This window comes from Ammospiza nelsoni, chromosome 1 (assembly GCF_027579445.1).
Source record: "Ammospiza nelsoni isolate bAmmNel1 chromosome 1, bAmmNel1.pri, whole genome shotgun sequence".
Classification (NCBI taxonomy): domain Eukaryota; kingdom Metazoa; phylum Chordata; class Aves; order Passeriformes; family Passerellidae; genus Ammospiza; species Ammospiza nelsoni.
Genome location: NC_080633.1, coordinates 95,803,700 through 95,828,528, shown reverse-complemented (window position 1 = coordinate 95,828,528; position 24,829 = coordinate 95,803,700). Strand labels below are relative to the sequence as shown.

The 24,829-nt window shown below is 42.8% G+C and overlaps 1 protein-coding gene across 3 annotated transcripts; it reads left to right on the top strand.

Annotated features, from left to right (window-relative positions):
- Positions 1 to 8,127: 8,127 nt before the first annotated feature.
- Positions 8,128 to 23,364, top strand: CNDP2 (carnosine dipeptidase 2). Of its 3 annotated transcripts, none has more exons than XM_059469557.1 (12): positions 8,128 to 8,148; positions 10,757 to 10,853; positions 11,810 to 11,953; positions 14,408 to 14,570; positions 16,114 to 16,202; positions 17,095 to 17,295; positions 18,044 to 18,128; positions 18,666 to 18,826; positions 20,713 to 20,877; positions 21,411 to 21,552; positions 22,119 to 22,266; positions 22,678 to 23,364. In XM_059469557.1, exons 2-12 carry the CDS (start codon positions 10,794 to 10,796, stop codon positions 22,745 to 22,747), a joined length of 1,428 nt encoding a protein of 475 aa, XP_059325540.1. In that variant the 5' UTR covers positions 8,128 to 8,148; positions 10,757 to 10,793; the 3' UTR covers positions 22,748 to 23,364. The 3 variants fall into 3 exon arrangements, with proteins under 3 accessions (XP_059325540.1, XP_059325532.1, XP_059325549.1); XM_059469549.1 differs by lacking the exon at positions 8,128 to 8,148 and adding an exon at positions 8,499 to 8,568; XM_059469566.1 differs by lacking the exon at positions 8,128 to 8,148 and adding an exon at positions 8,787 to 8,887.
- The last annotated feature ends 1,465 nt before the right edge of the window (positions 23,365 to 24,829 follow it).

Below are 24,829 nucleotides of genomic sequence, written 5' to 3'. Positions count from 1 at the left end.
TGAAACAATTCCAGAAATACTTAGAAGTTGCACTAGGGTTGTGTAGAAAGAAACACCCCACCATTTATATAATAAGCTAATTCTGTCTGGCATTGGGCTGTTATTTACATGAAAGGTTTAAAGTAATTTAAAGGGGCAGAATATTACGCACAATAAACAGAAGGCATTCATGGGGCTGTGATAATTTAGATATGTGGTAGCTCATAAGAGAAAAATTTAAATGTCATCTTTTCTAGTTGAATGACCACATTTATTATTTCAGTGCATTAAAAGGACATTTTGACAGCTGACACTACCAGAAGGGATATCATGTTGTCTTACAGATTAAATCAATCCAGTTCTATGGCTGCAGACTCTGAAATGGGTTTATATTAGGAATTTGCCCCAGACTGATTTTAAATTAGTTTCTACTGGCAAGAGTGACCTAGGATACCCAAAGTCCACAAGTTCATGTCTTGTTATGCCATAAATTGTAAAATGCAGTCAGAGGTCTGCATGCTGTCTGTAGCTGTAGAAGAGAAATGGAAAGAAAACTGATTCTTGGAGATGGAAAAAAGCATCTCCTTTGTTGGCACAAGTAACCACCAAGTGGATACTTATGATACTGCATGTGAAATGTTTTGTAAACTGGAAACAGACTTTTCAGGGAGAATCTGTGCTGCTTTTCCCCCTTCACATAAGCAAATCTTTATAGCATTTTTTCCTGACTCTTTGGCTTTGTTGGTTTGGCTTAAGGTCTGTGTACTGTAGTACTGCATGTTTAAAAATCAAATGAAATGGAGCCATCACATACAGTGGTAGATCATGATGCATTTACATGTGAGTATGTGAGTCCATTTTTTGACTTCTCTTCTAAAAATCCAAATCTGAAGTAGAAAAAAAATGATGGCTTAGGAAGTCCTTGGATGATTTTCAGGACCAGTTTTGTAAAACTAAATTACTTTCAGTTATTTCCTTGAAGCTGTTCACTGCATTTTCTTTGCAAATGATGAATAGCTGGGCACGGAGCAAACTGTAAAATGATCCATTAGTGAAATCCAATTTTCTATCAGACTTTCCAAGTAATTAGCTTTTCTTCAGGCAATATATTGCTAGTTTGCATGCATCCAATGTTGTATGACATTTGTTTAGGAAAGAGTAGACTATTCAATTTCTGTATTGTTTACAACAAACAAACAGCTCATAACTCTATCAAGATTAAGCATCCCTTAGTGCAAGTGAATCCCCTGTTCTACTCCCAAGCAAGAAATCTGAGTGTTGGAGCCTGCCCAGCTGCCTGAGCAGCAGCAGCAGTGCCACTGCTGTACAATGTTCCTCTTGTTACATGCAAGCATCTTCCAAGAACCTGTGTGGTTCTGGTGGCCAGGCCTGTTTCTGGGGCCTCACTGCTACCCAGGCATCAAAGATAATATAATAATATAATATAATATAATATAATATAATATAATATAATATAATATAATATAATATAATATAATATAATATAATATAATATAATATAATATAATATAATATAATATAATATAATATAATATAATATAATATAATATAATATAATATAATATAATATAATATAATATAATATAATATAATATAATATAATGTAATATAACAACCAAGGAGGGCCATCGTGCTGCCTCCTGCTTTGAGCAGAATAGTTGGTGACTGAGAAGCCTCAGGAGCAAATTTCTGCAGCTTCTTCCACAGGCAAAATCCTCTGTTTTCTGCCACTTGTCTTCAGTACAACCCCATTTTCTTCCCTACTTACATTTTTCTCCTTATTCTGCAATAATTTACCTTTTCAGTTCGTCATAGCCCTTGTCTACCACCAACATCCTCTGTCAGTCACCTCTCTCCTCAGAAGATTTTGTGTGTTTTAGAAGGAGTCCCTCTCTCCCACCTCTTGCAACAACATTCTTCTTCTTGAAAAACAAAAAACAAACAAAAAAAGTCCTTAATTCTGGTTCAGAATCAGTGGTTTTGCTTTTGATTTATACAAAGGAACATAAAAAAGGAAGAATATGCAGAGATGCCATTATTGGACAACATCTCATATTTGCTGGTTTTGCAGCTCCCTGTTTCCTGCATAGAACAAAAGTATGCTTCCAGTCCATGTTGTACACATGCACACACACACATGTTCTTAGCAAAAGAACTCATAGCAAGTTTCCCAAAATGAAAAACAGGGATTGCAATGTTCTGGATGTGATCCTCAGTCCTGGAAGAGAGGAGATCCACCAAAGGAGGGAGAATGGAACCACAGTAAAACCACAAGAGATACCAAAAGCAGCCCTGCAGAGCTGCATCTCTGGAGTAAAATTCCAGCTGGGGAAGCACTTAGGCTCCATTTTATTGAGGAGAGCATGCACTGCTGGCCAAACCTCTTTAATATTTCTCTTTCACATTGAAAAATCAAAAACTTACAAAAGACTGAAATAAAGTCTCCCAACATTCCAAAATATATTCAAGGAGAAATTGAAAATGACATTTATTCACATATTTGGAATATTCCATGCACTTTCAGCATGGATAAACTGGGCATGGAGTTGGGAAGAAACACTGGGATGAAATACAGGATAGCTGAGATTAAGCAGAAAAAGGGCGAATGTTTTTTCATTTGGACTTTTTGGTCATTCCAAAGAAAAGTGCAGGACTGAAGCAGTGCCCAAGGGCTGTGGTTCTCATTTGCAGTCAGAGCACATCTAGCTGGTTATTGACTCCTTGCCTGCCTGTCCTTTACACGTGCCTGCTACACGACACACATCTCACCATTCCCATTTGAGCCATTGACTTGTATCAATGCAGAGCAGCAGCACAAGCAGGCAGAAGCACAGAGTGCTTTAGTCCCTCAGGCAGAGGAATAGACAATGAACAAAGGGATGTAGGTGTGGTTTTCACTCCTTTTGGAGCACTGGCACTGCTGGACTAACACTTCAGCAAACAAGAAATCTTTGGCATGCCCATTCAATAACTTTCCAAGATATGTTGGCTCTGCAGTTTGCAAGCCAGTCCTCTGCTGGAAAAGAGCAATTTACTAACAGCCTCTCACATAATTCTTTAATCAGTGCCTCAAAATCAGAAGTGGGAACAGTACCTGCCCTCTCTGAGCACAAGATCCCCATAATAGGCTGCCTGTTCCTGGACAATGTTAGGGGAGAATGCTGCCAAAAGCACATTGATATTTGAGCAATTTGCACATTGAATTTAAATGGGGGGAAGGCTGGGGTTTTTTTTTGTTGGCTCTTTGCCACTCTCTCTAATTTTGAGGGAATCTCTCCAGCCCTCTAGACAGGTTGATTTTGATGTTTTTGACAGTGACATTGCCAACGTGTCACTGGGGCATGCTGAGAAAAGGACATGGAAAACACAGGTTGCAATATAGTGTACAGACTCAACAAAATGGCACTTCTGGGGAAGGGCAAAAACATCTTATGTAAAGCCAGAAAAAAGGAGCAAATCCAGCAGTGCACCCTTGTATTCTACTTCATGCTGTCATGGTTTGCAGATAAATCTAGGGCCTAGGATGAAAGATTTCAAGATCTATGGTGTCCTGAACTGACTTAGTTAAGCAATTAGTGACTGCTGAAGGCTGAGTAATCCAGAATGTTTTGGTACTTTGTTAAGATACTGGAGGATCTATAGTTGCAGCAAGCTGATTTTTTATGAGAAAATGAGACAACCTTATTGACACAGGGGCTACCAGAGATGCAGAAAAGTTTGATGTGTCAACCACTGAGCTGGGAGCCTGGGGACAGGGAGAGGTTTGTAGGGATTGGTGAGGAAGGAGAAGTTCTATGAGCGTGCTGGGCCTCCTGAGCATCCAACCCACCACTGCAGGGCAAATTACCTCCTCATGCTTGTGGCGACCAAGCCAGAGAGACAACCTGGCAGAGCAGCACACAGCCCTTCTGTGTGTCTGTCTGTTCCACAGTGGCACAGCTCTGTGGGGGCTCATGCAAGACAGTGCAGATGTCTCTGTCCTGAGCCGGACTGGATGGAGCCACAGGGAATAGAAGTCCTTCACTTGTCAGGTTCAGCATAGTAAGAGGACACAGAAGATGACGAAAGGAGCAGTAAGTAAATGGTTGAGGAAGGGAAGGGGTAGAAGGAGGAAGGGAGGGGGCTCCTTTAGCATGTACTATTGCTCGGGCTACTCAGCCACACAGGTTTCATTTCACACTAGTGCTCCATGCATAGACAGGAAGAAGGATCACAGGACCAGGATTCTAGATTTTGATTCAGTTCTTGTCTCAGTTGCAGTATTCCTCTGTGTGCGTGTTTCACAACAGCAAAAGCTGAGTGCAGAGTCCAGTGATGTGCCATGGAGATTCTAACTGGGTTCTGACCAGGGACTTGAGTACATGGACACCCCACACTGGGCTCTCCCACGTAAACATCAATATTTTATACATGGTTGAGTCTAGGGTAAATGTAATCTGCCCTGTATTTTGATTAATCACCTAGTAAAAAATTATTTGGTAGGAAGAAGCTCGTGAGGATCAGGCTCATTAATTACTGCATGGCACACATGCATATGTAGATTAGAAAGGGCATGAACACGCCCAAATATTCAGCACTCTACAATTACAGCACCTCACATGAGCAGCCCTGCTCTTTTTGGAGGCCAGGGCAAGGTTACCTCTGAAGCCAAAGTACTGACTGGATTGTAAGTGATACTTTGATTTGTTTTGGTTTAGTGATAATGCTCTAAATGAGTTTGGGCTTGGAGGCCGCCTGGTTTTGAAAAGCCAGGGGTAATAGGTAAAGCTAATGTTGCTGGAATGCTGGTGGCAATGCAATTTCCAGGGATAAGCAGCTCTGTTCACCTTTAGTCAACAAAATCAAACCCAGCAGAAGTGGGTTTACTTAAGGCAAGCAATGTTAATGGAGTCAAAATGTCCACATAGGCACATGCACATGACTGTGATGTAAATAGGACACAGTTTAGAAGGGATTAAAGCAACCAGTGAGGACTCCCTTAAACATCCTTCTTTAGATTTGCTGTCACTAGCTCAAAAATTATTGTTTGCAGGAAAGCAAAAAAAATCCAACAAAACTGCACTGTTCTGTACATCCATATTTACAATCTTTCCTTTCAGTCTAGCAGTTCATGATTGCATAGTTGTATGGTTTATATAGCAAGCAATGTTTAGAAAGTTGGGCTTGAGAATCACCTAAGCAGAAATGTATAAAATAAAGGGGAAAGGGGAAGACAGGCAAGAGCAGGAAATAGCAAGATACAATAAAGAGGCTGAAGACAACTAATTTCAGCTTTCAATGATGCTCAGAAGTGCACTAAAGTAGATATTGTGACTTTATCTCATGTAAGAGAAAAGACAAAAAAATTGAGAAATGTGAAATTTTTAGATGGCAAACACCTGCAAACAGGGACATGACTGCCACTTGAAATTAATTTCAAAAGAAGTGAGAGTGAGTTTTGCACATGTACTGTAGTGCCCATAGAAACTTTTTGTCCCCTTTCATCATTTTGCATGGAATTTTTCAGAAAGGACAGCCACACTATTAGTGGCATTCCTGCTGGCCTCCCACAGCCCTGAGGCTCTCAGTCCAAGCCATCCAAAAAGCTGATTCACACAGTTGTCCTCTCCCAGACCAGTGCTTATGTTTCAGGCTCCTCACTTACTCTGCTGCTACTGCTTCAGCTGACTCATACATGCTACATCCCTGTGATTAAAAGCAATGGCACAAGTACCTACAAATTATTTCTTCAGAACAAAACTATTTCAAGGACAACATATTAAAAAAGAAATAGAGCAGGTTAGATGTTTAGTTATCTCTGTCAGGACCAGAGAATGATGAGCATCCTTATATTTTCTTTATACTTTGCTTTGTCATCCTCTGTCCCTAAACCACTTCTGATAAATGTGTCTTTTCCCTCCCCTTCTTTCTCGTCTATTCCCAAAGGGGTTTTATGTATGCATACATTATTTTCACCTCCAAATTAACAGCCTTGTAAAACAAAACTCTGTTTCCATAAAGACAATTTACAAGGCTCTCAAAGCTGATAATTGGGACTGCTATCTTTCAAAAAAAAGTTGTTGTTTTCCCTCAGGTAAGTTACTGCGTGGTTTTTGTGTTTGTTCTTCACATAATCCTTTGTGGATTTAGATCAATACAGGCTTGCAGAAAGCTGTGATAATACAGTGCACAGTATTTGCCACACAACAAATGTTTCTTTAATGCCTTTCTTTTGTCAGCTTGTGTCCTTGATTCCTATTTTGGTTTGTGAATTTTTTAAGGAAGTGGGAAAAAAGCACCAAAGATTACTTCCATGTAGGAACATGAGAATAAAATAGGTCACCAGAAATCATCCTGTATCATACCACTTAATACCCTTCATAAATGAAACAAACTGCTTTTTAGAAGCAGTTTCTCTTTCCTTTGGTTAATTTTTTAATCTTTTTTCCCCCTGTTGCTCCCAGACAAGATTTTTCCTAACATAAGTGTGAATAGAAACTTTACTCCAGTTTCTAAGTTCCATTTGCCCATTTCGGGTACATTTCGCCATCTGCTCTCCCACCAACACAGATCAGTGCCAGGTGTCAGGGGGCTCCTCAGAGTCTGGGCTGCCAAGACTGGTAGGAGCTCTCCATGGGAGCCTGGCAGCCAGAGCCCATCCCATCCCATCCCATCCCATCCCATCCCATCCCATCCCATCCCATCCCATCCCATCCCATCCCCAGTCAGGGGCCAGGTATCTGGGGGCCACCAGGGCAGCCCCAGCTCCAGATAAATCCCTGGGGACAAACCAAGGCTGGCATCAGCCTGTGAATCTCCAGCTCAGCATGGCCTGCAGCCAGACCTGCCTCGTGCAAGGCCCCAGCACTTACCTCACCCCACACAGCTCCACCAGCCAAATACCCAAGTGATGCACCTCTCCCCCACGGCAGCTCACAGACCATCTAGCATGCCCCACTGTTTCTCACTTTTTTCCTGTTTCTCTTGAGCTCCCAGCTATGTAATTTCATCCTGGTTGTACATATAGGCCAGGAAATGAGATGCTGGAAAGCAGTGCCATAGAAGGGGATCTGGAGGTCCTGGTTGATGGCAAGTTGTACCTGAGCAATGCCCTGGAAGCCATAAGGGCCAGGGGTGTCCTGGGGACATCAGGGATAGCTAGGCAAGGAAGGGGACTGTCCTGCTCTGCTCTGAGCTGGGGCAGCCTTACCTCGAATGCTGGGGGCAGTTTTGGGTGCCACAATATAAAAACAACATTAAGCCTTTAGAGAGTGTCCAAAGGAGGGCAATGAAGATGGTGAAGGGCTTTGAGGGGAAGCCGTGTGAGGAGCACCTGAGGTCACTTGGTCTGTTCAGCCTGGAGAAAAGGAGACTGAGGGGGAGATCTCATTGCTTTTACTCCTTGGGAGGGGAAGAGGAGGGGCAGGCACTGATCTCTTTGTGGTGACCTGACAGGACACCACAGTGACCAGTGACCAGTGACCAGTGACAGGACCTGAGAGAATGGTTTGGAGTTGTGTCAAGGGAGGTTTAGGTTGGATATTATGAAAAGGTACTTCACGCTGGGGATTAGGGTCTGGCACAGGCTCCCCAGGGAAGTGGTCACAGCACTAGCCTGACACTGTTCAAGAAGAGCTGGGACAGTGCTCTCAGGCACAGGTGGGATTTTTGAGGATGTGCTGTGTAGGGCCAGAAGTTGGACTTTGACGATCCTTGTGGATCCATTCCAATGCAGGATATTCTATAATTAATTCTGGTTCTAGGAATCACATCTGAATCTATTAAACCTATCTAAACCACAAATGTAGGAAGATCATAAGGATACTCCCAGCTTTGGCTGGAATAATTCAGTTGTTCAGATTGGTCTCTACCATCTGTTATATTATACCCCATGTTATATTCGCCTATATACTATACTCCCCTTTATTACACCCCTTTACGGTTCCGGCCCCGCCCCACAGGGCCGCCCCCCGGCAGGCCGCAGCCCCGCGATGAGGCCCCGCCCCTTTTTGCTCAGGCCCCGCCCCCTAGGCGCTCATTGCCCGCGGATTGGCGGGCACGGCGCGGCGCGTGTCATGGGGCGGGGCTGGCGCGGAGGTATTTAAGGCGCCGTGGGGGGTACGTGTTTTCTGTACTCCAGGTGGGAGCTCGGGTGCGTGGCTGCCGTGGGTGAGTGTCGGGAGGGGTCAGGGGAACGGCATCCCTCGTCCCTGTCGTGCGGCGGCACCGCCGTACGTGGCCGGCTCTGTCCCTGCCCCTGCGCGGCCTGGCGGGGAGGAGCCGGGAATGCCGAGTGTGGGGCTCCGCCGGCGGGCCGGGCCTTGCTCCGTGTCCCCCGGTCTGTTCGGCCTTGGGGCGCGGCGGCACCGTGGCTGTCCCCGGAGAGAAGCTGCTCCTGCCTCTCCGCTCCTGTCCCTTCCTCACTGCCGCTCTAGCTCCCCGTGCGCCCTCTCCCCGCGCTGTCCTTAGGGAGCCTGCCGTGCCCTGCCTCCTTCCCTCCCGTCCCGAGGCTGTCACCGGCCTGGAGGCTGCGGGGAGCTCGTCCCGGTGCTGCAAAACCATGTAAAGAAACCCGCGTTTAACCTTCAGGTTAGCCTCGGTGCTGCAAAACCCTGTAAAGAAACCCGCGTTTAACCTTTAGGTCAGCCTCGGCCCGAAGTGCTGAGCCTGCGACCAGGGCATGGGGCTCGATGGTGGCTACAGAGCCCTCTTGGTTCCGTGCTCTTCTCTGGGATATTATTGTTGTCTGTGGATAAGGAGGGCAAAGTTGTAATGGTGCAGTCATAGCCCATTGGGTTGTTTTATTTCAGGGTGAAACTTCTGTAGTCCCGTGAAAAGATAAAGTGTAGAGCCTCTTCAGCTCTCCGTCCTGAAGGACCTACAGGAAGTTCAAACTCTGATTTTGCAGGTGAAGGGGGAAGTAACATCCAGCCTTTTGTTGTGTAGTAACCAATACTTGCTTTTTGTAGTTTGAAGCTTTCTGGAGCAGGTTTCTTTGCAGCTCTTGAGTGTGGCTTGTGTGAATCAATGCCCGTGTGATTTCAGAACTATTTAATTATGGTTAAGTGATATTTAAGGTAGTCCCTGACTTAACAAGTAGTTCAGCTCTTGTTTGTGTTGGACAGAAAGTCAGCCTCCATGTAATTCGTGTTTTGTGTCTGTGCTGTGGAGCTGGAGCCCTGAGGTTGCTCTAGAAACCGGTTGAGTGAAGGGGAGGGTTAGATGCCCTGGCTTATGCCTGTGTGCTGGTTTCCTGAAAAGCTCCATGTGAATCCTGCCTGAGCTCTGTTTATGAGGAGGCTGGTTTCATTATGCATCCCCAGCTTCAGTGAGAAGCATTGCTTTAACTTGATTATGTCTATGTAGTACTTCTGAACTGTTCAGCTTTCACCTTTCATGACTCTTAAAGGGAATGCTTACCTGTCTGGTGATTTGGAATTATTCTAATTGGTGTTTAAAAGTAATTATCCAAATTTAAACTCGATGGATGCTTTAAATTAAATCGATGCTATATCTGGTGAGGGAGAGGATTTTTCTATGTCAAACACCAGTATCTGTGCTAGTACAACCTTGCTTGAAAGAAAATTTGGAGTGGTACTTGTATTGCAGTATATTGTGTGGGGCAACTTGCAGCTGAAAAGGATTTGTTTCAGATATGCAGAGTAGTCAGCTGCTCAAGAAATCCTAAGACAAGCAGTCAGATGTTTTAACAACTGTCTTGTGACTACTGTGTAGAAGCAGAAGAAAGGCTTAAAGGATCTGGCATAAAGCTGACTCAACAAAATACTGAATCACAGTGGCTGGAGCTGCTGAACATGCTTCTATTACATGGGCACTGGAGTTCTTCCTCCTAGTCCAGGCACTTGGGTTCCAGAGGCACTCTTCAGGGAGCCTCCTCTGGAGTTACTCAAAAGGCTCCTGGACACTGTCCTGAGTAATGTGTTGTAGGGCCACATCTTAGACCAGCTGACCTCCAGTGTCCCTTTCAACCTTAACCTGTCTGGGATTTGTAAAGCTCATTGTTTTCCTGGCTTAGATGAGGTGCTGTGTCTTTAGCTCTAATTTGAGAGTTAAGCTTAAGCTTGTTTGCTTTAGTGGGCAGTATTTTTTTACATATTGATTTCAGACTGGTAAGGAAGATAGTAAACTGGAAAGGAGTCTTGGGTTTTCTCATGTGAACTTCAGTTGAAATAAAAACAAAAGAAGGAAGTGATGTCACTGACAACTTGCTCATGACCTGCTGGGGCTGGCCTCTGTTCCTGTGGCTTCATTCTGACCTTATTTGTGAAATCTGAATGGCAGGCTGAGACTTAAGCCTGAAGAAATCAGAGTTTTCCAGCTGCTGTTTTTAACCTCCTCTGCAGAGCACAAAGTGTGGTGCTTTCTTGGACCTGGCTACCAGCATTTGAGCTATGGCATGTTATTAGTTGAACTCATAATGAAATCTGCTCTTTGAAGTTGCGTTTTACTTGAGTAGCATTTTGCCTGCAAGTCTGCAGTAAAGTGTATGATTTTATTGAAGCATCTCTAGAGACAAGACTGCTCAGTTCAACTTTGAAAGTTATTTTGAGGCATAAGGAGTGGTGTTGAAATTTAAATATGCTTTTGTTTAGCTACTTCTCTGTCGTGATTTCATGAAAGGGAGAGGCCTCAAGTTTTATGTTAGTACAGCTTGGTGTGTGGCATTAAAAGCTGAAAGGTGAAAGTCTCCTGTGGCTCTTGATTACTGACTGTCACTTCTTAACCCTGTAAAAGCTAAATTATTTTTCTCTCACAGAATCTTCAGCAACGCTGCTCTGAAAACTAGTCCAAAAATGTCTGGTCTGGAAACCCTCTTTAAATACATTGATGAACACCAAGACCTCTATGTTCAGGTAAGTTTTTCTTGAGTTTTTTCCTGCAGCGTGGGCAGCTATGGGATTTTAGAAGTTATGTGGTCAGCTTCAAGCTTGTTGTTCCATCTGTATGGTATACCCAAGTAATAATGTCAAGTATTGGGAGAGAGGAGAGAGCAAGTGTGAGGGATTTGAGTCAGGCCAGAAAACTGTTTCTTAAATTTAGGCATAGTTCTGTTTAAAAACTTTAATGTCCATGGTAAATTTATTAGGAAATGATCTATTAGTGTATAGTGCAACTGGTGACCTATTTAGAAGTACAGGAAGCTGACACTGGTTCTGAATGCCAAACTAGGTGTATAGTTTCTTCCCTGTGGAGATGGGAGATGAAATGTATTATAAATGAGGCTGGAACAAAGCTTTCTTGTATAAAACAACTTATGCTGGGGTACAGAGGGAGAGGTTGCCCTCTCCAAAGAGGTACTTTGCTGCTTGACCTGCCGTTTAGTTTGCTGCTAGTTTAGGTTGTATTGTAATCCCTTTCATCAATGAAGGAGTCAGTGGCACAGCACTGTGAACTGAGGCATGAACTGTGCCAAGTGTTCAGCTTGACTTCTGCCAGTTGTTCTTGCTGAACTCATGCAGGGAGAAAATGCTAAAGTGGCCTTTTTGAGAGACCCAAAGGACTTTAGCTGCTTCTGGATACTTAAAGAACTAAAAGGACACAATAGGCACAAGCTGTGATACTCTTAAGCTTATTTGATGTCTCTGTAGACTTTGTCCTATGCAGCAGGGACAGCTGTAGGCAAGTGAGGTTGTAGAGAACTTTTTGAGAGTAACATTATTGGTTACAAGTTCTTCTTTGAGCAGAGGACAGAGCTGATTTGCCTCAGTTTGAGCTTGGCTTAAACCAGTTTGGTGAATTACAAGGTGTGGGGTGGTATTTGCATGGTACCTGTTGTGCAGTAAAACCTGTAGCTCTTGCATCTCTGCAGCGCCTGGCAGAGTGGGTGGCAATCCAGAGTGTGTCAGCATGGCCAGAGAAGAGGGGCGAAATCAAGCGCATGATGGAGGTTGCTGCCAGGGAGATTGAGCGACTGGGAGGCACAACCAAACTCATGGATATTGGCAAACAAAAGGTACGTGAGCATCTCCATGGCAGCCTAGTAGGAAAAACATCTCTTTAGGACACAAGGTGTTGTGCATGAGGAAGTGCTGGTTTCTTGTGTTCCCAGTATGAAAGGCACCTAGACTCCATTGGAAGGCTGTTTATTGGACTTGTCATTGTAAAGAAAGATGATAATATAGACATTCTTATGTCCCTGCGGATACTGGAATCTCCAAGCTGTGCAGCATCTAGCAGACATCCAACCAGCATCCAACATACTGTGCAGATCCCATGCATGGAAATTTTTTTCCATTTTATTTATTCAAGCTGTTCAGTTCCACTGACAGAAGGGATTTTGTGTGAGAATTTCTTGATGCACTTTTAGATTAAGTCAAGAACAGGTGATGGAATCCCCAGTGCCTGGTGGGAGCTGCCTTCAGGTTACAGTGAAAAGGCTTAGTTTATCCTACAGTCCAGGGATGTGCACAGCACAGTACAGGCAAGAAGGTGAAGCTGTGTGTGCAGCATAGCATGACACAGGCTTTGGGCTATTCAGGTTATCTTTGGGGGTCACTAATTGCTTGGTGCCTGATGGGCTTCTGGGTTGGGATCACCACACAAAGGTCCTGTGGGCAGTGGTGGCCCAGAAAGGCAGTGCCTGTTGGGGTGTAGGATAATGTCTTTGCTGCCACACAGTCTGAATGTTCTGTTAAAAACCTTTGTTTATAGTAAACCTTGGGACCCAATTAAAGATGTTGAATTAAATTTTGGACTGTATTAAATGTGTTTTAAATACTTTTTGAACTGAACATGAATAGACCACCTGCAAACAAAAATGTTAGACATGTAAACAACAGGCTGCTATTGGTACTTAGACCCATAGACTATAAAGATACTCACTGAAATTTCAGTAAGTCTGCCAAAGGACTTCTGGACTCTTTTAGAAGTGTTACATTTGTCACAGGATTGCATCTCACCCTTACTAGATACAAAAGTATCATTAAAAGAATTACTTCCCTCCTCATTTTTACCTGTCCAGACTGCTGTTTTTTCCCCTGAGAAATGTATGTGCCTATAAGAATGATAATCTCAGCCTAGGGAAATACCCACTTGGGATGCTCCTCCTCTGAAGTGCCTAGCCACTACCTGCCTCAGAGCAAAGCCCATACCAAAATTTTGAGACTAGGATTTGGATAGTGGCATTAAAAACCTTGTACTGGAATGTTTACTAGTTTTAGAAGATTGTCCTTGTAACTGGTGTGAAAGACTGCTGAGTGAGATCTATGTTTATAGGAACCTTCTGAGCAGTTTTTTGCTTTGGACAACTGAATTACACTTGTTTGTAGCTACAGGTTCCAGCAGGAAAACAGCTGACTTGGGAGGGAACCTGGAGGTTAATTCTAGCTCTGCTACTACCTACAACCTAAAAGCCCATCAAAAGCATTTCAGTTAATTAAGAAACAAAGTTGTTCTTTTCATCACTGTAACTTTTTGGTTGCAAGAACTGACTTTAGAGTTTTATACATAATAGCTTTATTAGGGAACTTTAACCCATCTGCAAGAGTTACTTTCAGTGTTTTATATTAAGTGTAGAGAGAGCTAGTCAATGTATTATGTGTTGCTGCCATATCTGTGAGGGACAATGTAAAGCAACTGAACTTGTCAGATCAAAGTTGGTTTACTGCTGCACAGCAATTTGTTGTGTTGATTACTGTAAATTCTTGCAGTGGGGCTTTAGTCATGTAGAGCTGCATCTGGCCAAGGACCATGTCACCTCTTGATAAAAATCTGGAGCTTGGAACCCGTATAAGCAAAAAGTCAAAGCTGATCTTGCATCTGCTGAATAGTGTGTAGAAGTACATGTTCACTGAAAGGGAAATACTTGCTGACTGGGAATGGCTTGTGATAATTGCTTATGGGGTATTCCAAGGGATTAAGCTAAGTTCAACTCTTGAACTGAGTTCATCAGCACTATCCTGCCCTTAGTGTAACAATGTAGGCTGGTACAAAGAAATATGTCTGTTATGCTGGTCTTAGTTGGGTGTAGGCACGTGTTACACCCAGCCTTACCACTGTCAGGGAATTTCTGTCCAGAGAGCTGTACTGTGGACAGATGAATTGCAGTGACAAGCAATATTGAATGGAGTTTATCACTTATGCTTAGGTCAGCATTAGATACAGCAGTTTGGCATGCAGTCAGCTTGCTCTGCTAAAATCTGATGTAGGATTGGTAGTTTAAAGCTAACAGTTCCAAGTGGCTTGGAACATTTTGACTGTTGCTGGGACTTGTCAGGAAACTAACTGGCATGGTGCCACCAGGCCTTCTTTGGCACCCTGCTCCTGGCAATTGGTTGAAGTAGATTAGTTTTGTTTAGCTGTCTGTGCCTCTACTTTTATAACCTCTATAGTATTAAGGTAATTCAAATATCTGATTAAAACTCTGGCATTCCACATTTTATTAAAACTTCTGCCTTCCTATTTCTAGCTGCCTGATGGATCAGAGATCCCCCTACCGCCAATTGTTCTGGGAACACTGGGCACGGATCCACGCAAGAAGACAGTGTGTGTGTATGGTCACCTGGATGTTCAGCCAGCTGCCCTAGAGGATGGCTGGGACAGTGAGCCCTTCACCCTGGTAGAAAGAGATGGTAAGAGCAGTGGGCTTCACAAACTGATGAACACTTCTGTAACAAGTGTGGTATTCCTCAATTGTTCCAAAGCTGTGCTATTGATTGAAAGAGGGAAGGAGAGTTAGAAGTGGTATGGGTGTTTATTTAATACTGTTGAGGTAAAAATGTACAGATGGGGAAATGGTAAAGTCTAGCTACAAAATCTCAGCTACTCCTGGGATTGTTTCCTTTTCTGATAGTCTAGGCTGTAATTTGCATGTTTGCTTTCTTGTAGCTACAGCACAATCTTAAGTACTGCCTTCCATGGTGCCAGCTTGTTGCCAGAGAGCTTTTTAGAACTAATTTCTTGTTCACAGCTTGAAGCCTGTAAGGTCATGTCAGACAGCAGGAATTTTGAACCATTACTGAGAAAAAATACACAACACAACTTCTTTAAGCCTGGAGATAGGAGTGACACAGCAGCCTCTCTGGGTTGCCTTGTGTTTAACTGCTCTACTATGAGTACTATAGAAGCTCTTTTGCAGAGGTAGTGCCCCAAAATTTGTCCCTCTCCCATAAATGGGGATGAAGAAATGGTGCAGTATCTCCTGTTGAAACAACATTGCCAGCAGTCAAGAGGACTTAAAACTCCATTTTCTATTAAAAGCTGGTGCTACTGACAGCTTCTTGTTTCACTTTCCCAGTGTTAAAGGTCAGCTCAATTGGAGGACATTAACCACTCTTGTTCCACAAGCATTAATGATTGCCAGAGAAAGGAGTAGCTGTGCAACTAGTACTCCTGCTTGGGCACTTACTCATAGGCAGCAGAATCCAAGTTACTAAACTGAGTTATCTCATCTCCTAGCAAGACCTAGAATTGCCTCAGGCTGTGGCTTGTCTTTGTGGAGCCTGGCCATGCAGGAGACATTCTCCAATGGCTCTTTACCTTTGCAAGCTGTCTGGCCTGTTCTGTCACTGGTTATGTGGAGCACTGAGAGAATGTAGCCACAGCTCTGAGGTGCACTGATAGCTGCCTCTGCTATGATCCTGTGTACTACATTTTCTCAGAATTCCCTGTGGCCTGTGGAACTCATCTTTGACTAAATTTCTTTCTGGCAAGATCCACTTTTATCTGGAGAATCCAGAGAAGTGATTTGTAACTAGCCACTGAATTTTTACTTTTCAAACAAAGAATTACTGAACTGAAGATAATACTTGATAGATTTCTGTAAAAAGCAGAAAACTTGTTTCTATACACTGAGATGTTTGTAGAAAATTGTATTATCATGAAAAATAAGGCAACTGTGTCTTCTCCTGGGTTATAATAAATTTCTATTAAGGGAGCAGCTGAGGGAAGAGGTGGGGAAGTTCTCTGAGTGGGAGAACTATTGCAGTTCTGTATCCATCCTACTTGAAAGGGTATGTGAAGCAGGATGTAAGACTGCTACTTATGAAGAATCAGAAATTATTCATTAAGCAGGGAAAAAAGGGTTACCCAAAACCAAATGTTCTCATCTAGGCAAGAGATGAAACTTCATACTAATTTTTTCCTCGCTGGTTAATTTCTATCTTGTTTCTACAGGAAAGTTGTATGGGAGAGGATCAACAGATGACAAAGGTCCAGTGCTTGCCTGGCTGAATGCCTTGGAGGCTTATCAACAAACTAACCAGGTATGTGCCCAAAACATATTCTGCTTTTTCACACACAGCTGAGTCTAACAATAAATGTTATCTGAGCCACAAACTCTTGTGAGGGAAGCCTGCTTATTCAGCTGATTGGAGGAATGATGCAACAGTCCTGTAAATTTCCTGATTTCCTAGTAGGGTTAAGGTGACTTGCTGACAAGTTAGTCCTGTAGATGCTTAGGTTGCAATTCTAACAATTTTTGTTTAATGAAATATGTAGGAAGGAAAATACAAATGCAAGCATGTGGATCAGGGGGAATAATCAAATGAGATCACTATCATGTAAGGATGTCAAATTACTTTGGCCTTTATCAAGGCTTAATGCCTCACTGCCACTGAGCTCTAAGAGGAGGTTAACTTAGTAGCACTAAAATTGGGAGCTTTGCTTATTTCTGTTAAAGAAAATGTGCAATCACAAATAGCTCAGGGTGTTTTCTTAATCTTGCAAGACAAGTTCCTATTGCTTTTGAGAGGAATAACCAGTTCTCAGCTGCTATCTAGGTATATAGAATGTGCTAGACTGGATAGACAGGGTAGCTCTGTTCCTGCTGTGGCATGCAATTCCTGTGGTTTATGTTAGTTTTCCTGGTGGCTTCCCTTTGGCAACAGATTTCTGCTGTGTTCCCATGCTTACAGGGTTTGGGGGGCAAGTTTTTAATACTTGTTTGAATTCCATCAAATGAAGGGTGGTGTAAGTGCCCTCAACATAAGCACAATCCAAACTTGAAACCAGTTTGTGTATAATTAACAAATTCCTCTGGAGTTATTTTAGCCATGTCCATTTTTCTGCTTTGAATGCAACAGATGAAAATTACAGATCAGTGAAGGAGTCAAGTGTTCTCACATGCTTAATCTGTTCTTGTTTTTCATTTCAAAGGAGTTTCCAGTAAATATTAGGTTTTGCCTAGAGGGTATGGAAGAATCAGGATCTGAAGGCCTTGATGAACTGATTTTTGCTCAGCGAGATGCTTTCTTTAAAGATGTGGATTATGTTTGCATTTCTGACAACTACTGGCTAGGCAAGAAGAAGCCTTGTATCACTTATGGTTTGAGAGGTATCTGCTACTACTTCATAGAGGTAAGTGCTGAAATGCACTGCAAATCCATTATTATTAAACTGAATTTTCCACAGGAGAAGAGTGGTAGTGCAAACTTTTTAATGTCAGTAGCTTTTTCCAGGAAAGAAATTGGCTATTTATGTGGAATGCTTTTTCCTATTAGTCTAAACATCCTTCTCTTGCTGTTCTATCTGATACTTGGTGGGTAGGATAGCTTTCAGATGTGTGAAGCAAGATAAACCAGCATTCCACTGAAGGATTGTCTCATAGCATAGATATCATCATCCACATACAGCCTTCTTATAGATGGGTGTCACATTAGTGCTTTCCAGTCAGCTGGAATATCTCCAATTAACCAGAACTCCTGGTAGATGATTGAGAGTGGTTTGACAAGTTTTTACCAGTTCCCTCAATACTTTGGGGTGGGGTGCATCACATCTGGGCCCATAGACTTGTGGGTGGCTAACATAGCAGGTCATTAACCATGTCCTCATGGATCATGGGCTTCCCTCATCTCCCCATCACCAACTTCCAGCTCAGGGAGCAGGGCATCCTGAGGACAACTGATCTTGATATTGGAGACTGAGGCAAAGATGACATTAAATACCTCTGCCTTTTTCTCATCCCCTGACACTACACTGCCCTCTGCTTTGAACAAATGATGGGAACACTCCTTGGCCAGATCAAGTTCTAGCTGGGCTTTGGCTGTTGTAGTTTCCTCCCTACATGGCAAAATCTCCGTGCTGAATCTTCGTTCACTTCAATCAGGTGGAATGCTGTGACAAAGACCTTCACTCCGGAGTTTATGGTGGTTCGGTCCATGAGGCCATGACAGATCTCATTGCTCTGATGGGTAAGAAAACACAGGTTTCACTCAATGCATTTAAAATGGGAGCAGGAACCATCCAAGCATGACTGAGTTTGCAGTAGCAAAGCAGTGACCAGTGAATTGGTGCTTGCCAGGAATGCAAAACTACTGCCTTAGATACAGAAACATGGTGAAGGTCTTGCCAAGAAGTTGTCTGTTTACTCTTAGCTTTTCCTAAAACCTTGCTGTAAATTTGCATGTTAATTAGATCAGCTGTCTTCTCAATTTCTGCTGTGGGTATGATACTGAACTCTTTGGGAATCCTACCTTCAGACAGCCAGTGAAATGTAGCAGTAGAGTTAAATAGAGTAGCAAGCAAGTGTACATTTTGGATACAGGCAACTCCTTTTAAGTGTCTTCCACGTTCAGTGGTGCATGCTCTGGAAAATAGAAGTCTAAATTTCATTGCATTTGCAGAGTTTTCAGAAGGCCCAGACTTCAGTTTCCCAAGGAAAGTGTTCCCAGCAATGGCATCTTGTATCTTCTGGTTGAATACTGATATTAGGTGCTTCTTGTTTACAGGTTCTCTTGTAGACAAGAAAGGGAAAATCCTCATCCCAGGTGTTAATGAAGCTGTGGCCCCTGTTACTGATGAGGAGCTGGCATTATATGAGAAGATTGATTTTGACCTGACAGAATATGCAAAAGATGTAGGAGCAACAAGACTTCTGCATGATGCAAAGGTGTGCTGCACTTGTTCCCTGCCCTGTCTAGATCAAGCTGTCTGTGTTAGTAGGAGGCCAGAAACCAACTTGTGGATGTGTGTGTATTAAGTAATTTATTAGGCAGAGGATTCATCTGATATCTTCAAAATGGTGAGAATGCCTTGAAGATAATGTTGCTTACTGTATGGTTGACTGCATACTTAACACTTTGCAGAGGAACTACTAGTGCTAGGTGCTTGAAAACTTATTCTAGGTTATCCCATGTTTAACAACTCTGAATTTGCTTCTTACTCTGTATAAATAGTATTTGAAACTTGTACAGAACTTTAATGCCGTTCTCTTAATGCTAGATAAGAATGTTGGCAGCTTTCCAGAGGCCAGGTGACAATCTACACAAAGCATCTGATTTCCTACATCTGTAGGAAGTTCAGTGGGTTATCAGAAATAAAGCAGTTGCTCAGAGATGATTGCTCCTTAGGTGAGAAAAGAGATTGAAACCCAGCTTTGCTGAATTCAAGGCTGGCATGCTGAACATGTTCCTAGACCTGGCAGACAAGGACTGTTTTGTAATCATGAGCTAGGCAGCCCAAATCATTGAACAATCTCAAGCTCAATAAACTCATGTCTAAAGTTAAATCTGCACCCTGGGAGCTCTCCAAATGAATGCTTTTAACAGCACTGACTCTTACAAGGTACAGGTATTACATACTAATTTTAAAACCCTAGATGTAAATACATCTCCTGTCATAAAAAGCAGACACAGGTGTTGTAAAAGGCAAGTTTACATGTGCAGGTCTGTCTTCTGTCCTAGTACTGTCAGGAGACTTCAAACTGAACTCAAATAGGAATAAGTAACAATTTATATCCTCAGCCTTGTCTTTACATGCTCAGGTTTATATCAACTGGGAGCAAACAGGCTTCCTTGCTTAGCCCTGTCCTTTAAAGTAATGGATGAATTATAGCTTGGATATAAGGAGGAGCTGGCAAGATGTTCTTTGTGATACTGAACTGAAGCTGTTCAGTCTTGGCTCAACAGAAATTCCAGCTAAGGGACTTCTAAGCTGCATACATGCAAGAAGGGCTTTAGGGCTGGGAAAAGATGACTGTAACTTTCAGATAAGAAGCAAATGTGCGTAAGAGATTTGAACTGTGACAGCTACATTTGCTTTGAGAGAAGATTGTAAGCAGGTTGTACCTGGAGAAAAACCAACTTGTTAACATAATGGACACAAAATTTGAGTCTCCTGCATTTCTGCAGTGAAGCTCATTCTGGAGACACTGCACCTGTGTCTGCTCAGGGCAACTCAACAACTGTACTGAGTTCAGCATCCAATGTACTGAACAGCTGTGCTCAAGGTAACAGAGAGGAAATGCAGGAAATGTACCTGAAGGCAATGATGGTCAGTTTAATCAGCCTGCAGTTCAGGCTTTTTAATACAGCTGATGATATAAAGAAAAGTACACTGTAAGCCTCTGTTTGAGCAGTGGTGAGGCTTTTAGAAAATGTGAACTTAAGCAGTGTCTTGGTGATGAAGGCACCTGCCTGTCCTGAGGCAGTGGGAATTAAAACTTTCAATGTTCCCTACAAACTGTGCTTGAGCACCTTATAAATGCTGCTTGTGTCCTAATCAGAATTAGACTGGTCATGTCCCCTAAGTTCCCCAGAGCTAGGAGAGAGCCAGACTAGAACTGCTGAGTCTCTTAAGGTGCACAGTGCCCATCTGTGTTATCAAAATATGTGCTTAATGGGAGTAACAGCTTCTGAGTGATCTTCAATGACCGGCATTTCTGCATGGGAAAAAGCACTATTTCTTGCAAGTTCTTTATTAGGTTGATGAAATCATTAATTTAAGGAACTCTGTCAAACTTCATGTAACCTTGCATTTTTCTCTTTGCTTCTGCAGAGAGAGATCCTTATGCACAGGTGGAGATTTCCATCCTTGTCTCTCCATGGGATTGAAGGAGCTTTCTCAGCCTCTGGTGCCAAGACTGTGATTCCTAGGAAAGTGATTGGCAAGTTCTCAATCAGGCTTGTGCCAAACATGACTCCTGAAGAAGTCACAAAGAATGTATGTTGAGATGGATTGCTGCTAACCAAACAAGTGTCTCTAAACTTTTGTTCACCTTGCCTTGGGGAAAGAGTTTCTCTGTTTTCTAAAGCAGTTCTGTTCATTTGCTTTCCCACTATCTTCCCTGAACTGCGCCTCAGCATGAGATAACTGAGGGAATCCTGTGGTGCCCCAGTGCACTGTAGTGGTCTGATTACCCAGTTTCTCTGAACTCAAAAGGGCTTAGGAATAAATGCTAGCCTAATTGTGGGGCACTTGGACTGCCAGAAATGCATATTCAAGAGCAGCAGTGTTTGACATACTGCCTAATTGTTCTACAATGCACTGTTAATTTGCCTAAAGAAGATATTCTGGTTCAGAGCAGAGAATCATTGGAATAATTCAAGATAAGAGCAATAGGAAAATTATTGCTGCACAGTTGTAGTGATCTGCAAGTCCCTAAGGTTCAAGGGATCTCAGCTTTTAGAATATGAGCTTTGCCAGTGCTCATACAAATGCTAGCAGTAGATAAGATCATTCAATCTTTCTTACAGGTTGAAGACTACTTGAACAAGAAGTTTGCGGAGCTGCGGAGTCCCAACAAATTCAAAGTGTACTTAGGCCATGGTGGAAAACCCTGGGTGTCAGACTTCAACCACCCCCACTACATGGCTGGTAGGAGGGCCATGAAGACAGGTTAGTGGGTTTTTCATTCTTGTTCAGCACCTCAGAAAACACTGAGGAAGTCATGTTTGCTGAATATTAAGTGTTCTGCTCTCATGTTTAATAACTTTGGCTCACTAAGTGAGGAAGCATGTCATGTGCAACCTTTAAATGGAAATCTGAGGTACAGGAAGGAAAGATACTGGATATCAAATTCATTAATGTTGTTCTGGGACAAGTTTGTTGATGTGGTGGTGCTCTTGCATAAGGATGAGAGTGTTGGTTCAGATCACTTGCTAAGCCAAATTCAGTGAAGTTTGATCACAGCACCCCTCTTAAACAGTTTAGCTAGATTGTATTTGGCAGGTAGAGCAACTTTAACTTGTGTTGAAGTACAGATAGGACTTCAGATTAAGTGTTGTATAACTGACAGTGACAATATTCCAGTGCTGCATGTGTGGGGAGAAGCTCCACAGTTTTGTGGCATTTGCAGTCTGGCTGATTTGGCCAGCACCTGGTACAGATGGGTACATGACAGCTTAAGTGAGGGTTTGTGGGAAAAAATAGACTTCAAACTGACTAGAGTATTGCTTTTCTAGTGTTTGGAGTTGAACCAGACCTGACCAGGGAGGGAGGAAGCATTCCTGTTACCCTTACTTTTCAAGAAGCCACAGGCAAGAATGTCATGCTGCTTCCTGTTGGAGCTGCAGATGATGGCGCTCACTCTCAAAATGAAAAACTAAATAGGTAAGAGAGTATCTATTCCTGTGCTGGGGTGTCTTGGCATCTATTATGAAAAACATCAAGAACTGACCTCTTGTTTTTGTTTAATTCTCTGGATTCTCAAAGTGCCATCCTCCCCAGGAGAGAATGCCTGACTGGTTGGGTAACTAGTTTGTAGCTGAATTTTGATTTCTTCATTGGTACTCTTGAAACCAGAAGCAAGTTTTATATTTTTGTCTCTAAGCTCCCCCAGGGGTGGTGTTTCTGTCTTGCCAGGGATGATGTAGGGGTTTGGGCAGTAGTGCCTGTTGCCTGCAGCAGCAATTCCTATAGAGTTTGTCATGTGTGTGGGACTGATGTGTGGCTTTGCAAATAGGGCATCTGCTAGAAATAAAGCTCAGTGGAGACACTGCTAAAGGAAACTCTTCTTTGCAGGTACAACTACATCCAGGGGGTGAAGATGCTTGGTGCATACCTCTATGAAGTTTCCCAGCTGAAGGACTAAGTTAGACACCTCACTTTCTGGTTTATGGATCAGAAGTCTGAATTTTCTTGCAAAATGTCATCAATTATCAAGCATGGCTCCCCTTTTCTATCAACACTCCACTGCTTTGATGGGGGAGAGGGAAAGGGGCAGTTCCACTTGACAAGGAACATGATATACCAAAAATGCTTCTCTAAATGCTTACTTTATATGAACAGACTATTCCTTAACTGGTCAGCAGTCCTGAACTGCATCTTCATCCCTCTGTATCACTTCAGTTTGCTGCATTGATCTACTTTTCCTGTAAATGAAGAGGAATTATTTACTCTCAGCAGTTTAAGTAGCCACAACAGTGGCAGAACTTCCAGCCAATTTAAGGTTCTAATTCCTGGGTATGTCCTGGAAACAAGTAATCAAGATTATGGGGCAACACTGGAATGTGCTCAAGCTGTACTGAGACATCTGTCTGTGCTGAGTGATTTGGAGGAGCAGTTTGTCTCTTACAGTGGATGCCTGCCTGCAGGCTTCATTTTACAGGGAATCAGGTTGTAAGAAATTTCACTGTGGTAGTGACTACTGGCCATTTTTGTAAAGCTGCCTTTGTACTACCAAAAAGAGTAATAAATAATCATGCTGTAGTTTGGCTCTTGGTCTCTAAGGTTTAAATAATGGCTTGGGTGGAAAGCAACTTTGGGAACTTGGGAGGGATGCTTCTGTGGCTATAAAGGCAGATGAGCAACATGGCTACCCAGGCTATATCTTGTGGGAATCCAAATTTTTATTCCTGGGCTCTGTCTCTGTAAGAATTTGTTGACTTGAAGCTGATGCTGCAAACTCCAGCTCTCCTGTGAGAAAATGAGCTCAAAATGTTTGATTTTGGCTTTGTAAACCAGATCATCACACTATAGCATAACTGAAAATACTAAAGGGAGTGAATGGAATTTGTAGGCACAAACAGAGAGATCACTAGTTGCAACCACTACTGACATCCAACTTCAAGCTGTCTACTGGATACATTAAACTCCAATACTTCTGTTGTTATGTCAAAAAACTCCAGAAAAATCAAACCTCTTAAATGATTGGAATCTGAGGTGGATTCGGCTCCCTGCTTCTGAATGACCTGATCAGCAGCCTAAGGTAGGTAAGTGTTTCAAGTGATGGTCCTTGGCTCTGGTACAGTATGGTACAGTCCTGTGTCCTGACACAGGTCAGCAGCATGAGATGATTGCCCCTTTGAAGGGTAGAAGGTGGGAAAATCTTCTCTACCTGGTTTTCACTGTTGCTTGATCTGGAGACTTTACAGTGGAGAGCTGTTGGGCTTGGGAGTCTTCTGGTGTCACTGGAGACTTGTTTTGGTTTTTTTGGTTTGTCACTGAAGTTGATGACTGGAGATAATCTGGTACCATTAACCCTTGTACTTGGAGCTGGGGTACAGTCACACCATCCTGTGTCAGTTCTTGTAAGCACTGAACACAGACACTGGGGAGTGAATGTTTATTAATTTGGTTGTGAGCTATGTTCAGAAACCATGTGTAGTTGTCCTTTTGTAACAAATTTATTGAGAATCAGTTAATTGGCTCAAGCTCTGCACTGCAGACACTGTATCAGATCCTGTACTTGCTGAGTAAGTACAGCCTGGCAGAGTTGTGAAGGAGGCCCAAACAGAAGAAAAGATGTCAAGAGGTTTGTAGAAAAGGCTGAGGAGCAGGTACTGTTGAATATACAGCAGAAATATTTTGGTATGAGGAGAGTGCCAGAATCCTGTGAAAAAGACATTAAAATGGGCCTTTGGCCTGAGCAACCTGTTGGGGGCTATTTAAGCCCACAGGAGTAGGTTGCTAAAGAAATCACTACTTAATGAGACTTAATGGGACTTCATATTTCTTTAGATTAATTATTTTAAATTCAGAAATCATCTGTATTTGTTAGCTTGCTACAAGGGAGCTTGGTTTTATCTGTGACCTCTCTTGTGCCTGCAGAAGGTGACCACAAAAGCAGTAGTATGTGAACTGTAGTACTCAGTGAGTGAACAAGGGGACTAGTGGTGCCAGCTTATTTCTGTGGCCTGTGTGCTTCAGACCTGGCATCCCTGAATGCTTGTGC